The sequence below is a fragment of the Gracilinanus agilis genome, chromosome 4 (genome assembly GCF_016433145.1).
Source record: "Gracilinanus agilis isolate LMUSP501 chromosome 4, AgileGrace, whole genome shotgun sequence".
NCBI classification, from domain to species: Eukaryota; Metazoa; Chordata; class Mammalia; order Didelphimorphia; family Didelphidae; genus Gracilinanus; species Gracilinanus agilis.
In genome coordinates, this window is record NC_058133.1 from 359,658,030 (window position 1) to 359,676,552 (window position 18,523).

Sequence of the window (18,523 nt, forward strand, 5' to 3'; positions counted from 1 at the left end):
GGGGGCATCTTTCAAGGCCCAAGCGCAGGCATCACCTCCTCCAGGAAGTTTTCCCTGATCTATCCTGTTCCTCTCCTGGTTCTTGCACATGCAGCACTCATTTGTAAGCACGTTGACTATTATCCTGGCTCTGGCTCCACAGGACTCCTTCGGGAATCCCATCCATTGTCATGGATTCACTGATCATCTCCATGTGGCCTCCAGTGTAGACACTCCATCCCCCAAGGCCTTCTCTCTCTCCAGGCTAGGGGACATCCCCCATTCTTCGTTCCCCCACCACGGGGTCAGCTCCGGAGGCCAGTGGGCTGTGCGGCACTGTCTGTCTCAGCTCTCGATACAGACCCTCCACCTCAGGCCTGACCTCCCTGCTTCTCCTCGTCTCCAGACCAGTCTGGAGGGTGAAAATCGATCCAAGTGATCTTCCCCCAGTACGAGTCTGGTGGTTTGCCCTGGCCTCCCCTGCCCGCACTGGCTCAGCTTCCCGGGACATGGCGCTCCCGCTCTTGGCGCCCCACATCTTCTCCCTTCCCAGTCTTTCCCCAACTCCCTTTAAAGCTAGTTCCTTCCATCTGAGATGATCTCCCCGATATCTTCGGTGGATCTGTTGTAGTTGTTGGTAGTTGTTCCTCCCCTCCCCCGCCCCCGCCCCCGCCCCCAGCTCCCCAAGGGAGGGGCCAGCCCTTTACATCCTGGGGGCGGGCACTTAACAGACACCTGACAGGACGCTGTACAGCGCTTATCTGTCTGATCCTCGCGCCCAGGAAGACACGAGGCACCTGCTAAGTTTGTGGGACTATTTGCCCTCCTACTTAAAGCCCTCCTCAACCCCACGTCTTTCCTTTGGGGCACGAGGGACGAGGCAAATGTGTCTGGGCCACTGTTTGGGGTTATGATAAACAGGTACGAACAGTTTGAAAACCTTCTGAGGCAACATTAATTCAAATAGGGAAGAAGCTTTTTTTTTTTTTTTAATAGAACAAATCACAGGCTACTAGGAGGGATGCTCTAAAATGAATATTCAGTTTTGGAATACCATATTAATGGGGTTTGGTTTTTGAGGTAACATTCATCATAGGACTAATGTTTCAGAAGCACACTGAGTAGTGTAAAATCCGATGCTGACTTGGGTCTATTTTAATTATGGAATCAATCTGAATTGTTGATTCCTGGCGGCCACATTTTAAATACATATCGATAAATGCCTAAAATCTCCTTCTTACACATATTCCAAATGCATATCGAGAATCCGTATGAATTGTTACCCTTTTATCTTTGGCAATTATACATGCATATTTTAAGGCTATGAGTTCTGCGGCTTGAGCACTTAGATTTGAGGGCAGTGAAGCTGACCATACAGTGTTAAATTCTGTGACTACAGCAGCTCCAGTGTAGCGTATGCCATCCCTCATAAAAGAAGAACCATCAGTAAATAAAACTAGATCAGGGTTTTCTAAAGGTGGGGATGATATAATCTAGGTGCCTAGGGTTAGTAGTTTTTTGACTATGAATGGGCTAGAGTTAATTTCATTTACACAGTAACAGGAATAAAAATCTTTTGTGGATAAACCCCAACCATAATAGGCTGTATATTCCTATGGCTACTGTCTTTAAAATGTACAAAAATGCCATGTTTTTCCAGGGGGACTGATGGGATGGCCTAAATTCATCCACATCCTTTACCCAGTCCCCCTGACCAACGTGACCAGCATTTATAATACTGCTAGCTGAGGTTAGACAGTGGAAGCCATCAAGCCAAGCCTAGGCAAGTGGCCCCTGGAGGAACTGAATCCTGGACTTGTTAGCAAAGGGACAACCACAGAGCAGGTAATAATGCTGATTTAAAAAAGGGTTGCAGAACTTCCTGAATTAAAATAGTAAAGCCTATTTAACATTTATAGGTACCCACTAAATGCAGAAGAAGAGAAGCTTGCTTACCCAACGTGACTGAGACCGTTCAGCCAACAGGTGTGCGAATCTCTACTGCTCAGCAGCCCACATCCCTGCCCAGGCCCACACACCACTGGTAATCACAGCTGCATCTTTTCAAGTTCTAAAAGGAACTATTCCCCTGCTTGAGTTTCTGAATAAAGATGGCCATAAAACATTATTAAACTCTTTGACTGTGTTCAGTATTGTCAGAACCAATGTTATAAAATAGCAAATTATTTAAATGACTAAATTAAACAAAATACTATTAAATGACTAAATAAACTACTATCTACAATCAGACGAATAACAATGAAGTTATTTGGCTCCAGTATTTATCCTTGGCATTTGTAAATCTGCCAAAACTGGAGACAGGCATGCCTAACCTATCAACTGCCATTAACAGAGTTCAGAAATCAATCTGGTGACTCATTCTAGGAGGCACTGAATTAGATAGAACCGATGTTTGTGCATGCCACAGTACAGAGGATATTTGACTTGAACATTGCAGAAAATGCTATCTGTCCCTCAGGATTTAGAGGTTTTACAAATTTCTGCAAATGAAAGACTTGCAGCAGTCTAACTGAAAGGTGAAATATAGCTCTTGATGACTATGAATAACATTGGATACAAAACATTTTACATTCACTTCATTAAATGCATCCTTCTTGGCTCCTCTGTCACCTCCAAAGAATGAGAAATGTACTCGCCTTCCAATGGCAACCCTGACTTTAACAGGCATAGAATAACAAAAATGTCTTCTTCCTCTCAAAAAACCTCAATAGAAGCCATTTCATCTACAGAATGATCCCCTGAAAGGAAAAAATTTTAAGAGAACTTGTCATCTTTAGGGTGATAAAATACAAATCCAGTGTTTTAAGGGTAAATGAATCCTTGTCCAGTAATTTCAGGCAGTTCCTTTAATATAAGGGGATCCTTAAACAAAGTTAAGTTCCTTTTTTCTGAGTTCCCATGACTAAAGTTAGAGCATAAGAGTATTTTTTTAAACAGAAAGTTGGCTTAAATTAGGTTAGTTTCCTCCAAAAGGGGGAGAAAAACTATTGATTTCAGATGTGAGGTCTACAGCAAACAGTAATATGTCCTGTTGCTTTTACTTTCAAATTCTCTGAAGTGGAAGCCCAATTTCACTTTATATTTTACCTTCACTAAAAAGGGTCTGATGAAAGTAATTGGTGAATTCAACCTGAAACTTAAATGTTTGATGTATGCCTAAGAAGCAAAATCATTCTTCAAAATCCTTATTTTGTGATCCTCTAATTACCGAATTAGTTCCCCAGAATTGTCTCGCCATCCTGTTTTTAGAAAACCAATAAAAAGAGGATTTAAAATTAGTGAAAAGTAGCTTTAGGTGAGGTATGCAACTCATCTGAAAGCCAAAAATGAAAATTTCATAAACATTGAACATGTGTGAAGGAAGTTATTGAGTGGGCCTTGATCAAGAGGATGGAATCTAAACTGGTTCCCCCTGGGCTTGCTGGGAAAGCCAGCAATTAAGGTAGAGGACAACTAAGCAGGGCAAATGTCATCTGGGCAGTCAGAGAAAAGGAGAAAGGGCCTGACCTGTCAAAGTCAGTGGGCTGAGACAAAGTTAGACAAACCCAAGTCAGTAAAAGCTCTGGCTCTTTACTTCCACTCTTGAAGAGATGTGGGAAGATTATATAGGACTCAGCCAGCTAAATAAGTGGAGGATCAATCATAAACAGGTTAACCTTCCTTTAAGAGAAATATATCTCTTCCCCCCTTCCCATCTTAGTAATAAATGCTTAAAACTCTGGCTGGGACTGTATTTTACCCGTTACAATGTCAAAGACCAATGATTTTATCTGTGTGGGAACTCCCAGGGTTTTGTCTATCATTGATAGTCTGAAGTTACCTGAGGTTCAAATCGTTTCAAGTTTTGTCAACCAGATTAGAGCTCAACTCCAACTCCACACCTAGCACTCTACTTTTCATCCCATTCTGCCCATCTTTAATTCCATAATCAACTCATAAAAGCCAATTGATTCAACATGTGAATTTATTTTAAGTCTGTCTGGTCATGGTTACAGATTGATTTTTCATTGTCTTCACCAAAAACATGAAATTGAAATTCAAAATACAGCAATCTGCCTATGCAACAAGAAACTGTAAAGTACAAGGTCTTATGGGAAAGAAAACATTTGTTTGAGTTGGCTTTAGGAACAAAAACCAAAGTCTGAAAAGGTTACATTTCCTATGAATTTAAAAGAAAAACAAACAACAACAAAAAAAACACCACCAAGTTTTGATGACTCAAGAGAATATCGAACCTTTAAATAGAGAAGGAAATTGATTTAGAAAGGCAAAGCTCTATACTAAGAGCTATTTTGTAAACTAATTTTTGCATGGTTTCTTACTAACCAGAGCAGTACCCAGAATAAAGAGTTCAAGTCCTTCAAACCAAGCTAGTTTTATTAAGTTGCTACATTTAGCACTGATGATAACTTATATGACAAGGTCAAATTTTTTAGGCAAGATTACTAGAAATTTAGAAAGAACAAGTACCCAAGGTTCCTGCTAATTTTTACTCCCTTCTCCAGTGTAAACATGGAATTGTATCACATTTTCTTATCAAGTCTTACAGAACTTACATAAAATACTGACATGGACCCCAAAAATCCAGATTTTCCCAAAATATTTGTTTCCACTCATGAGAGCAAACCACAATTTAGTTCAGATAAACCATTCCAACCTTTCCCTTCAAAAAAAAAAAAAATAAAACTTTTAAGCCAGAGATTTCAAACAATTAAGGCACTTGATAAAGTTAAGTATATAGATGTGCAAGAAAACAAACTTCTCTGTACCAGCAAGTAACACAGAAAACAATAAAACTTTATTTTAGAAACCTTTAATGTAATTCAATTAATTGAAGCAAGGGTTTTCAGTTGTTCTACCACCCCCACCAAAAAAAAAAAAAAAATTTAATGCAATGCCATCTGCTGCTGCAGGTAGTACTAGAAACAAGCCACCAAGAACCAAATGAAAAGTCTAAGAAAGAACTCGAAAACAATAAAACCTATTTTAAGCTTTTTGGTGTCTAAATCCAATTAAGTATTGGAGGAGAGAAAAGACTATAAGAAAACCTTTATTAAAAATACTCATTTGTTCTGAGATTGGAAAAATTAGTATTTGATGAAGGATGTATTCCAAAGCAGTATTTGATGAAGGATGTATTCCAAAGCATGTGTTCCCTTATGGGTACAGGGATTTAAAAAAATAATCTTAAAGTGAATCAACACAAAACAATTCTAAGACCTATTGGAATCTGTTCCAACACAAAAAATTGTTATTTCCTGAAATTTCACTAGTTGTATCTGCTGAACTGATTGTCTCCTTTTTATAAGGAATGAATTTGTGAATGATTCTCAAACTTTAATATTTGTTTCTTCCTTGCCCTATAAAGCAAACTGAAAATTTCTATGAAGCTTAATTGGAATGCTTAAAAGGTATAGCAGCTACATGAGAGCTTTTAGAAAATAAATGTAAAGGAAGAAATGCCTGATATTTATCCTAAAATTATCCTGTACCTTTCAAAATAAAATCTTTATAAAAATGTTTTAGCAGACACACAAAAATCTTGAAGAATTTAACTAATGAATGCTTTTAAACCTCCTATTAACATTCTTTAGCTTCCAAATTAAGAAGCTGACTTTTAAATTACATAATAGTATGTTGCTGAGTTTCTACCAAATTTGAGTGCACACTACTGCTCTTCAGAAACAGTTAAGCCCAGGTTATTTTTCTTAATGAAAAATGACAAATCACATAAACATTTAAGGTTACCTTGTTTTTGTCTTGTCTTTAAGGCACTATTCTTTGTTTTACCAATGATAAGGTGCTTTTAAAGAGTGGACAATTACCTGCTACATATTTATGGTTTGTACCCTTTGCATGAAATCTGGAATGTAACTTCCTATTTGGCATTTTATTTCTAATGTAGAAAAAAAAAATACAGGTTTGTCAAGCACTAAATTCCACTTCAAGAATATACAGTAAGAGTATTGTTTTCCCACAAATTAACTCCATTTTTGGAAAAATCCACCCGCAGATCATTTGGCACATTCTTCTCACAATTTAGTCTATGAACTTACATCCTGAATGAAAAATGAGAATAATCTAGCTTTCAGGCTTTAAAATGACTAAATTTAAACTTCTGGCAGTCATAAAACTGTCAGCTCAGGACAGTGAGTTCACCAAATACAAAACCAAACAAAACCCCTACATTAGGCATGTCATTGTAAGAGGAAAAAAAAAATCCCACAGCAGCAGTCACTTAAAATAAGACAGTCAGCCACAAGGATTCATGCAGAATATTTTAAGTATTCCTGTTGAGTACAAGTGATTGCACTGCTTTTTCTTCAAGGAAGATGCTCCAAAATATCCTATATGCATCCTTTGGAGATTAGAGATTTTGAAACACTGTCTTCCATGTAGGACATCTCAAAAGGTAATATTTTGGTTTCAATAAACTACACAAACAAACTACTAGTCCATGTTATAATGTTGTGTCTTAAAGGGTATGGTAGTTTCGTTCTTTGGACTTGCAGAATTTATAGAGAAAGAAAACTACAGCCTGCACACTTAGCACAAGAACAATTCCTCCAATGAAACTAGCTGCATCAAAAGTAGATTTTTTCGTAGAAGGCGAAGGAGTCACAGTAGTGTTTGGTGTACCTGTTAGGCAGGAGAGAAAAGAAATATCTTTAATGGGAAGGTTTGAGAGCTTTTGAGTCTTTCACACACTTTTCACTACTACACACCATATTCATTCTCAAAGCATTTATTAAAAACACATTATATATCATGTACTGAATAGAATTCTATTCTAAGGGTTTGGAAGAGGTTCAAGGAATGTACAGGTATGTCCCTCAAACATTTCAAAGTGTCCTTTGGGAATGTTACATAATAACAAAAGACTTTACAGCAGCCTTAATAGTACACAGTCTGACTCATGAAAAAAGAAAATAATAATTTCTCCTCTTAATCTCATCATACCTGTCATATTTCAGTAAGAAAGAAATGAATATATTTCTGATTTTTTTTTTAACCCTTACTTTCTTTATTAGTTAACAACTCTTAACACAAAGGGGCAAAGGCAAGGCAAACTGGGGTTAAGTAACTTGACCAGGGTCACATAGCTAGGAAGTATCGGAGGCCAGCCAGGTTTGAACCCAAGACTTTTGGAATCCAAGCCTGGCTTTCTATGTCCAGTGAGCCAGCTAGCTGCTCCCAATTGAGTTTTTTTGTTTGTTTTTTTTCAAACCCTTTACCTCTGTGTATTGGCTCATAGGTGGAAGAGTGGTAAGGGTGGGCAATGGGGGTCAAGTGACTTGCCCAGGGTCACACAGCTGGAAAGTGTCTGAGGCCATAATTGAACCTAGGACCTTCCATCTCTAGGCCCGACTCTCAATCCACTGAGCTACCCAGCTGCCCCCCCCCATTGAGTTTTTAATCGTCAGACTGAGAAAAGAAATAAAACTCTCTTTGATATTTTTTAAGTTACTATATAATTAGATAATAATTACAAAAATGCTATTCAAGGGGCATGGTACCATAATTCTTGGAAACATTCGACTTAATTTATTATTTGGCCTGTGCCTGACCAATTCTGACTAAATATTAGAAAATAAGACAAAAACTCTGTAGCTAAAACTTTTAACAGTACCCTCATCATGGTCCTCAAGGATGGAAGATGACTCTCAATTCATAAACACAGCAAGACAAATTTGGAAAAATTCATTCATCCTATCCCTTTTTACGATGTAGTAAGAACTGAGTTATTAGTTCATTACCTGATGTGACAATTGTGGTGACAGCTGTAACGGTTGAAACTGCAGGTGAAGGTTTAGCTAGAATAAAGAAAAGGTAAAATTTTACGTTAACTGTACAAATATGTCATAGAACCCACCCAATATTTGGCTAGAATGCTATTAATTGCAAAATACTTCTTGTACTCAGGTACTGAGAGCTCAATTGTTAAATTCTGGGCAGATGTGAATGATCAATATTAATATTCTCTTTGTAAAGAGCCAACAATAACACTAGCATTCCCATTGCCTCTATCAAATCTACTTTCATTATGGTAGGACAGCAATATTTGTTTTACTATTTGTATAGTCACATTTATCTCATGGGTCTTATCTAGAATTTTATATTATTAAGATTTCAGGGGATAAGGATCTCTTTAGTTTACTGTGTGGCAGCAGATGGTCAACTATCATTTGACTATAATGAAATCAAATCAATATGCATTTATCAAGCCAGGCACTGTGTGATGGGAAACAAAGAAAGGTCAAACATCAATTTGACAGCTAAACTGAGGATGACCTGGAATTGGGAGACTTAAGGCAAGGAAACTCACCAGAAGAGGCAAGAAGAGATGAAGGCCCATACCAGTGGTGGCAGTGTTAGGGGAAGGTAGTGTATACAAGAGATGGTGTCTAGAACTGAAAGGCCTTGGCAACTGAATAGATAGCTGAGTATGACACTTAGGTTATAAGCCTGGGTGACCAAGAGGATTATGGTGCCCCAAACTATAAAAGGGAAGAAAAGGAGAAGGTGGGGTGGTTCAGGGAGAAAGATAATGATTTTAATTTATACATATTTGTTTCCAAGGCAGAAAAGAGCAGTAAGGGCTAAACAATGGGGGTTAACTGACATGCCGAAGATCACATAGCTCAGAAGTGTCAGAGGCCACATTTGAAACCAGGACCTCCTGTCTGTAGGCCTGGCTCTCAATTTGACTGAGTCACTGAGCTACCCCTGACATACTGAGTTTAAAATTTCTATGGGACATTCGGTTTGAGACAGCCAAAAGGCAGTTCTAAGACTGGAGGTCAAGATGAGACCATTTAGACCTGAGATTCATCTAAATAGAAATGACAGTTGAGTCCATGAGAGCTGATGAGATCACCAAGTGAAACAGCAAAGAGAGAGAAGGTGGCCCCAAGACAGAGCACTAGCAGTAAGAAGACAAGGCCAGAACTCAAGAAAAGTAGTGTAGAGTTAAGGTGGGATCAATATAAGAAAGGAAGAGTGTAGTCAATGCTTGGAAAGAACTGAGGGATGTGTGGGCACTGTAGTGTACAGTGAAAGCAAAAAACAAAAACAAACAAACCAAAAAAAACAAAAAACAAAAAAACAAAAAACAAAAAAAAACCCAGGCAAAAGGACTATTTAATAAAACGGATAATCCACATCATGGGTTCCTACTATATACAAAAAGACTATGCTATTTTTCAAGGACAAAAAGAGATAGTCGCTGGCCTCTGAGAGTTAACAATCTAATTGGAGATATACTACACAAGGTAGTACTGAACAGTAATTCCACTACAACTCTGTTAAATTATCTTGGAAATTTGGGAGGGCTAAGTAAATGCTGTGTTCTAGTAAAGATTTACCTTCTTTGTTAGTCATTTGTTTTGCTTCATCTCTTCTCCTCCCCCCTCCAAATGTAGAATTCTAACAGTGGAACTTGATACTTTTATGAAAATAGCTTTCTTAAGTGGTAGCCTGAGAGTTATGCGCAAACTTGGAACTACAGTAAGAAGTTTTGTCCATTTTGGATTACTTAGGATTTTAGCAGGCCATAATTACTTGATTTGGACAAGACCACAAACTATAGTTAAGTTCAATATAATAAACATTATTTAAAACATGCTTTTTGCTAGATCCATTTTAAAGTTCACCCACTGAAAGAGGAGTATTTAGAGCTGAGCTTTCATTTTTTGTTGTTGTTGCCCAAAAGATTTAGCTTCTTAAGATCCACAAATGGTACAAATTTTTACCTCCATAATGACATTTTAAAATAATAAATAGTATAGTATTATCAAATTGCTTAACACACACCATTAATATTAATTTTGCTTTTAGTTGATAATATTTGAAAGAAAAATATCATTAAGAACTAATTTACTCCATTTATTCCCAGTACCCAAATATTGCATGGCAGGATAACTCCTGCAAATGGACAAAAACCAGTTTATCATTTTATTTTGCTTCATTTTGATCAAAATAATCATTCAAACAAAGCTACTATTCATAAACTTAGATTGTTATACAGTATGTTGCAAGGACATGTATATTTTAAAAATCATTATTTAACCATACACATGAGATACAAAGATGATAATCCCTACCCCCCAAGGAACACATTATCTTGTGCCGCACACAAATGATTACTTCCTCTCAAATCTATGATGTCTTATTGTTTAGTGCAGATGATAATGGATTTCTTGAAGGCTAAGCATAATGTGTAACAAATTCCTCTACCTATGGAAAAGGCTGAAGGTTAAGGAGATGGTATGTCTAATGACATCACCAGTTAAGAAAATGTTGGCAGCCACAGTAACTAATATATAATGTCTAAGAGATTGCAATCTGCTTTGGAAAAAGGATAATACACACCAATGAAATCACAGATATTTGGAAGTAGTAAAGTATGACTGAGCAATCTTTTCTTTGTATTTTAATTAAGTGTGGAATTTTTCAGATACTCAAATGGCAGGAAGTTAACCTAAGAAAGTTATGTCAAAACCTTAAAAACACCATAATATTGGATAGTTACTTATCTTAAATTACCTGTAGGACTAATTGGAGATGGACTGGCAGTAGGATCTATTGAAAACAAAAGCAGAAATATTATCAACAAAGTTATAGAAGTTATTCAAAATATTAAGATCTCTTAGTTTTAAGGACTAAATCAAAGCTACTATAACTGAATAACTAAGGGTAGTCATCTGAGGCTGCTCGTTGCATAAGCACTGCATTTTTTGATCTACTTGTGAAATTTGGCAAACTATTTTATTAAGAAAGGAAGAGTGAGATTATGTTTGCCTGCCCTGTTTATTTAGCCTGGCTCTATAGAAGTTCTCTTTTATAGCAATTTTATAAACCCATTACCCAAAAATGAGATCACAGATTGCATTAGTTTCAAAATAGGCATATAGGAAGTATTACTAAGAAATTTAAGTGGTGGCAAAAACCACAATGAAACCTTGCTATGCCACTTCATAATACAATAATGATACAACTCATAGTAGTTTTACAACTACAAATTGATTTATATAGTACATGAGATCACTCAATCCTCATGAACACCTTGTGGGATAAATAGGTCAGACTTTGTTCTTTATCCAGATCTATGAAGAATAGGGGCACTCTTGATACCAAAATTCCCTCTATCAATGAAGATTAGCCATTCATATATAATTTAGTTGTATAAGACACTGAAAACTTAAACTGAATTGCTCCTGACCACATAGCTAGTGTGTATCAGAAACAGGATTTGAATCCAGCTCTTCTTGATCCCAAAGCTAACGCAATCTATTACTCTACAATGTCTCTATAATTCTCTAAATCTTACAAATGGGAAAACTGAGACTCAGAAGTCAAATTACTTGCCCAAGGGTACTTCCCTTCCAGTTTAATGGTTTATATAACAAAGACTCCACAACTTCCCTCTGGGAATAGTATTTTATAATCCTAAAGACCAAGAAGCTTTCCTTTGGTTGTAAAAATATCAAAAGATCAAGTCAGAATTTAGATGCAGGATTTAGTCCCAATTTACATGATATCAGAACAGAATATAACTGGTTTGGTTCTGAAACACTGGCTCAGTGATGGGCAACCTTTTGAGCTTGGATTGTCAAAATTCGCCAAAAAACCGAACATAACTTGGGTGGCATGTCACTTCAAGAAAAAAAACACAATTTTGTGATATTTATAGTTTAAATAATAAAATGTATAATTATAACTGTATTTAAAAAACCAAAATAAGCAAATTAATATAGGTAGAATTGTCATCTAGAGTGCAGTGTCGGACACTATACTACAGCAAATGTTTCATCCTCGGCATGCGACCCCATATTTCTCTGTATGCAGCTGCGTGTCATTGAAAATGGCTAAGCGTGACACGTGTCATAAGTTTGCCATCACTGCACTAGCTCTTCATCTGAGGTAATGGTCTTAACCCCACCCATCTGTCCCCGGTTGCCATTTCTCAATAGCAATCAACAAATTAAAATCAAATTTAATTTTTATCACTTACCTAAACAGTCACTTGTGCCGTTAACAACAGTACAATTGGCAAATGTTTTATTTTTTGAACAAAAGCCACTACCTGCAAAAGAAATATGATGGGGGTGAAAAAATCACTCTTGACACCAAGATATAGTCTCTATGTTGTTTTTATATCTATCAGAATGAATGTACAGAACTGATGCCTATGAAATTCTGGGGTTCTGGTGAATTGAACCTAATACTAATCAAGACAAAGAGAAAAGGCACCAATATCTCCTAAAAATTAAGCTTCAGAAACACTAAAGACAGCACAGTAGTCCCCACCACTATAATTCTTCTAAAATAAAAATGTCCTGGAGTAATAGCAGATAAATTTCAGTCAAAGCAGTACTCAAATCAGCCCCAATTGTATCTTCATAGAGGATTATATATCATTTAGTCATCAAAAATCACTGCTTCCAGCACTATTTTATTCCACAGTCATCTTAAGCTACTTAATTGCACCTCTAGCTTAAAATAAGCATAACAGTATATATAAATATAAAGTAACTGGAGAATATTAGTTTTCATTTAAATAATACATAGTATTGGTTGGTAGCTTCCTTTCAATTTTCAGAGGCTAATTAAAAGTTACGGTTTCAAAGCTAACAATTTTCACATAATTTTTGCTCCCCCCCCCACCTTGCATTGTCAATTGGTTTAAAACTCTTAATTCATAATCCAAAGCATGGAAGAAAAAATTGACTGACCCTACTTCTCTAATCCTATCCCCCTAATGAGTCATAAAGTTAATGGGGCCTTAAGAAATCATCCTACCAGCCCTCTATCTACAGATTATGCTAGTTGTTTAGCTATAAAGATACCTAGATGGAAATAATCCACACCTCTTGGGACCTCTGCTTCCTCAGCCATAACCAATATTACTTATCTTTAAGGTCCCTTCCAGTTTAATGGTCTATATACAAAGACTCCACAACTTCCCTCTGGGGGCTCATTATAGTATTTTATAATCTGAAAGACCAAGAAGCTTTTCCTTAGTTCTACAAAATTTCCTCTTGCTTTACAAGACTATCTTAACGGAATAATCCATAAATGAGAACCAAGGAAAGAAAAAAAAAAGTTAATCCTTAAACCTCAAACTTGGCACTGTAAATGAACACAATCTACAAAGAAACAGAACACTCTAGAGCAGTGATGGGCAAACTTTTTAAAGAGGGGGCCAAAGGAAAGGAAATGCTCATCTGTCAGTCTGTTTCTAAGGCAACTCTTTCAAAGTTTCATTGTATTGTATCCTACTCACTTTATTTGTCAGATTAGGAATAATGTCACATGGCCAGATAGAACATTTCAGGGGGCCGCATCTGGCCCGAGGGCTGTAGTTTGCCCATCACTGCTATAGAGCAAGAGGGCCTTGTCTTAATCCCTTTAACTTTAAAAAATTTTGATAACTGGATATTTTAGTTTCCTTTGCAATCTTATGTATTCTATTTTATGCATTTAAATCATCATGCTGAGAAGGGGTCCAGAAGCTTCAAAAGTTTCATGATACAAAAAAATTTCAGATTATCTTCTAATGGATCACTTTACATTGACTTCATTTCTGAATTATCAGTATATTTTTCCAGTGGCATACATAGACAGTGTATTTGTTAAGACAATATTGTTTATTTGACAGAAGTTAAGATTCTTACCATGACAAACTATCCAAAAGCATATGGCATTTTTGTTATCAACACAGGAACTGCAGTTAGTGTAATCTCCACAGTTATCTGAAATAGAATGTTTAAATCAAAAACTCAATTTGTAATCTTAAATGTACTCTCAGATCTGCTTATCTTTCCAAAACATTACTTGGTACTAACTCTGTAATAGCAGGATCTACTAAAAGGGAAATTAAAAAATGAGTAATGTAAGTTCAGGTAGCTTCTTCTTATTTTTAGAAGTTAAACTGATTTGGTCAAATCAGCTCTAAAAACATGACTCATAAAAAATATTTTTTTTAAAAGCAAAGTGTATATGCTTTACCTACTTTATTTTAGAGTACTTTTCATATAAAACCATTCATTCCCACCTCCCGGGAAAGGAATCATTTTCTTTTTCTTTCTTTTTTTAAAAATCCTTACCTTTCGCATTAGAATCAATACTATATATTGATTCCAAGGCAGAAGAGCTGTAAGGGCTAAGACAATGGGGGTTAAGTGACTTGCCCAAGGTCACACAAGCTAGTAAGTGTCTTGATGTCAGATTTGAACCTAGGACTTCTCTAGGCCTGGCTCTCAATCCACTGAGTCACCCAGCTGCCCCCTGGAACCATTTTCAAATGATTCATAAAATCCTGTTAAGTCATTTCTAGGCATTCATGAAAGAAAACCATACTCCTGGTATTTGTTTTCTGTTTATCCTATAGATGGAGGTCTCAAACTCAAATAGAAACTAGGCCTACTAAACATAAGTATCCTTCCTTGTGCACACTAACCTAGAAAACCACCTATCTATGCTTTATTATATTTTTAAAAATATTCTCCAATTACATTTTAATTTGGCTCAGAATACTTTGGTGTCTGATACTCTGCTACAGAATTGTGGTTGAGGGCATTCTTTTTAAGCTTCTGAAGTGTGAAAAATTACTGCCATTGAAGACAAATTGTTAGAGCAATTTTAAGTAGTCAGATAAACCTATACAGGGGTCCTTTGGTCAATTAACTAGTCTGCCAAAGTCAAATGCATGGTTTAATGGCATGGTCTAAAAACAAATGGAAAAAAATCCATTCTTAGCTAAAGGTCTCAAGAACCACAAATGGAGTATCAAAAAGCTGAGGTTCTATAATAATCATCCTAGAAACTCAATCTTGGGCAAATTACGGTGCTGTGGCAACAAAATCAGTACTAGGAAGGCCTGGGTTTGAATTTCAACTTAATTTACTAACCCTATGATCCTTGGCAAGTCCTCTCTCTCTGGGTCTGCATAGTCCTCATCTGTAAAATGAGATGACTGTGCTCTGAGCCCCTAAACTAGTTCTATATACATGATCCTAATACCTTAACTTTCTTTTACTTTTGACCAAAACCAGTGATTTCAGCTGTGTATGGATCTCCCAGAATGGAAACTCCTTCCATCAAACCAAACTAGCAATTCATGTAATTTAAAGCAATAAAGCAGTAGAACCACACACCAATAGAAATGGATCCTTGTCAACAACATATAGACTTAGAAACCACAAATTAATATTATCCAGGGGGGTTTGGATTTTGTCGTTTTAAAAAAAGAAAAACAAAAAACCAATTAGGCTTTAATCTATGTAGGCATTCCTAGAATTTTGGGGGCTGGGAGTTTGACACCTCAGCAGGGTTGCCTTAGGCACTGAGAGGTTGTGGCTAGTATATGGTCATATAACAATATTTGAACTCAGTTATTCCTTGATTCCAAGGTCAGCTGTCTGTACCCATTATGCCATTAAAAAAAAGTAAATATTGCCACTTATCCTGTAACATCTCAAAATAAGATAAACACAGTTTAAATGTTGAAATCATTGATGTTTAGTGAATGCTAGGGTATTTGGCACGCCCCCCCCCAGCTGCATATATAAGTCTGTCTCTTCCAGGAAGTTAATAATTAATAAGATCATCGATTTTGAGCAAAACACATATCTTAAAGATCCCTTAGTCCTACCTTGTTATTTTACAGATTTAAGAAACTGAGACCCAGAGACATGAAGAGGCTTGCCTAAGTTAGGAAGTGGCATTCAACTCAGATCCTCTGATGCCAAATCTAGTCTTTCCATTGTACTGTACTACTTTCCCCAACGGAATTCTTTTAAATTTTATATTTTTCAAAAAATGAAAAGTTTCTTTAAAAAGTTATTTCAATACCCAGAGAGGCTTTCATGAATGTCTCTGACTACATTTTCCCTCATTTTACTCTGAAACTTTTAATTCAAACTTTAAGCTTAAGGAAAACTGTTAAGAGATATATTTAAAAACTTTGGGTATAATGAAAGCAAAGTTAAGTCAGTCTGAGAATCAACTGACTGGACAGCAAATTAAAAATTCTTCCACCACACATTATGGACTTCATTACTATTCTACCAGACCACAATACTGGAAGAAAATTACTAGATTTGGAGTCCCAAGACTTTGAATCCCCAAACTGCTACTTAATATTTCTGTGACTTTGAGCAAGTGATTTCATCTTTCACAGCCTCAGCTACCTCACCTCTAAAATGAGGGAACTGAATTCGATTATCTCTACGGTTCTTTCTGCCTCCACTACATACTTTTTTATGTGGTTCCATACCTTACCACATTATATTTCTATGTTAAGAAGTGAAAAAGAGGGGAAATAAGAACACTCCCGGAACTACATAATTTATTCATTGTAGGCATGCCTTAGCTTCTCAAACTGAAACTTATCCATGCAGCGGTTTCTAGAAATGGAAACTGAACTCCATCTCAGTACATTCAAGGTTCAGGCTTTAAATCACTTCTTTAACGGTAATGAACCTGATTCTTCCAAACTTTTCTGAAAAAGCGCTTTTAAAAGTTTAGCATCAAGGGTCAGGTAGAGAAATGGCTCAGTGGATTGAGAGCCAGATTTGGATGTGAGGAGGTTCATATGGGGACCTCAGACACTTCCTAGCTGTGTGACATTGGGCAAGTCACATTGCCTGGTCCTAACTACTCTTCTGCCTAGGAAACAATACATAGTATTGGCTCTTAGACAGAAGGTATGGGTTTAAAAAAAAAAAAGTTAACATTAACAGTTTAAACAAAGGCCACAACACCCAATAACACTGTTCCTGGACAGAACGTTACACTGAGTGCTTTTCTTTCCTAGTTTGATTTTAAGGATTTTAGAGTGTCCAGTTATTGCATATGTAAATTTGGAGAAGAGTTAAATCTACAGGGAGTGAAGGTTCTTAAGTGACCATAAGGAATAGTTAAGTTAGTATTCTAGGACAACCTGGGGCTTTGATTAAGCCACGTTAACCTTTTTCCAACTTTTTCGTGCACTTTTCAAATGGTCACTCAAATCAACATTTATTCAGCACCTACTCCGCGCCAGGTACCGTGAAAGGGGTGGACATACAAAGATGACTTTTGACTGTCACCTTAAAAACAATAATTACGCACACCTCATTCCAACCCTCAGAGAGCTCCAAAACCTCACATGGGGCTTTATCCCGGCTTACACCATAAAATAAAATAAATACTGAAAGAATCAGCTCTACACATTTCCAAAACTCGGCATGTCCCTGAGGCCAAAGGCTCTGGTCCAAAAAGGCATTCTTCGTTCCGGTTACTGGATACGATCGCACTGCCCGGGAACCGAGTCTCCCTAGGGAAGACGCTACTAAGTCAACCAAGTCTACAGGTAGAGGGAGTCGCGTTTCACCAGGGCCACCTCCGACTCCACCTGATTCCCGGGACCGGGGGCGGGGATGGAAAGGATGTGGGGGAGGGGGAGTCCGGCACCCCAGCAAGGACACACGCGCAGCCCGGGGGGAGCCACGTTGGCTCTTTCTGGGTCCTCCGCACGGAGGTCAGGGCTGATATCTCCATCTGGAGAAAGTTAAATTGGGGGGAGGTTACGGAACCCAAACCTCCCGGAGCCCGGATAAATATTTCACAGGTTTGTCTCTCCACTACCCACAACTTTATCCCATCCTCAAAGGGTCGTGGCCGCAGAAGCTGTATTAACTGGACTTTCGCTCCCCGGGACGATCCGCCATGTTGCCGGAAGAGTTAACCCCCCCATCCGAGCCCCACCGGCCACACGCGCACACGACCCAACGCGCTAAGAGAAACGGCCGCCGCCCCGCCCCCACCTGGTGCCGGAGCCTGGGTCGTAGTGAGCTCCGTGGCATTCGTCGTGGGTTCGGGACCAGGATGCGTCGTGGTTTCGGGAACGAGATGCGTCGTGGGTTCGGGACTGGGTTTCGACGTGGACAGATTTAGCAAAGCCTCGGTGAAGTTGGCCGTAGGGCTTGGTGGTGTTTGGGCCGCGCTCAGCACGCAAAGTGCGGCCAGGCAGGCGGCAGCGGCCCAGAGGAGAGGCCGGGAGGGCCCCAGCATCCCGTTCATGGCAATAGTACTCGGGCGAAGGACGGCCGCAGCGGAAGAAGCTCCGTCCCCCTGCGGCGCCGCCTCGGAGACTCCACTTCCCGCTGCCTAGCCCCAGGGTCACGTGAGGGACCGTGGGGGGGGGGGCCTCAGCGCGCGCGGGGGGGCGGGGCGAGGAACGACCAACTAGGATGGGGAGGGGCGGGGCTGGAGGGAGGAGGCTGGGACTGGGCGCACAGGGGAGATGTTCCGCGTGTGAACTAGCTGGGGAGTCCGTGTTGAATAGTCCTACCCCGCTCCTTTCGCCCCACGGCGGCTACGCCTTCTCCCGGAATGGGGAATTCCTACCGCGGGCCGCGTCCCACAAGCTCTTGTGACCCAGGGCTCCTGCCTTCCGGGTCCAGACCCACCCCTTGACGGTCGAGGCCCCACTTCTCCGAAGTTGAACCAACTTTGCCCCGCGTGGGCGGTCGCGGGG

At 38.6% G+C, this 18,523-nt stretch overlaps 2 protein-coding genes across 2 annotated transcripts in view; one reads left to right on the top strand and one right to left on the bottom strand.

Annotated features, from left to right (window-relative positions):
• LOC123246558 overlaps window positions 1-2,092 on the top strand; it is a 228,958-nt gene extending 226,866 nt beyond the window's left edge. Inside the window, exon 45 of the mRNA XM_044675405.1 lies at window positions 1,899-2,092. Coding sequence (XP_044531340.1) covers window positions 1,899-2,027 — 129 coding nt within the window. The 3' untranslated portion in view covers window positions 2,028-2,092. The remainder of the gene's footprint in view (window positions 1-1,898) is intronic.
• A 1,854-nt stretch (window positions 2,093-3,946) lies between these two features.
• Window positions 3,947-18,134, bottom strand: CD164 (CD164 molecule). Its single transcript, XM_044674337.1, has 6 exons — window positions 17,811-18,134; window positions 13,677-13,754; window positions 12,014-12,085; window positions 10,546-10,581; window positions 7,758-7,814; window positions 3,947-6,639 (listed from the first exon to the last, which is right to left on the bottom strand). Exons 1-6 carry the CDS (start codon window positions 18,064-18,066, stop codon window positions 6,476-6,478), a joined length of 663 nt encoding a protein of 220 aa, XP_044530272.1. The 5' UTR covers window positions 18,067-18,134; the 3' UTR covers window positions 3,947-6,475.
• Between the last annotated feature and the right edge of the window lie 389 nt (window positions 18,135-18,523).

Excerpts from the sequence above, each read along its gene's own strand:
- CD164 (XM_044674337.1), bottom strand. The coding sequence starts at position 18,066 with ATGAACGGGATGCTGGGGCCCTCCCGGCCTCTCCTCTGGGCCGCTGCC. Across the intron at positions 12,086-13,676 it reads CTTTTGGATAGTTTGTCATG|GTAGTGGCTTTTGTTCAAAA; the intron begins GTAAGAATCTTA and ends TTTCTTTTGCAG. Across the intron at positions 7,815-10,545 it reads ATCTCCAATTAGTCCTACAG|CTAAACCTTCACCTGCAGTT; the intron begins GTAATTTAAGAT and ends TCTTTATTCTAG.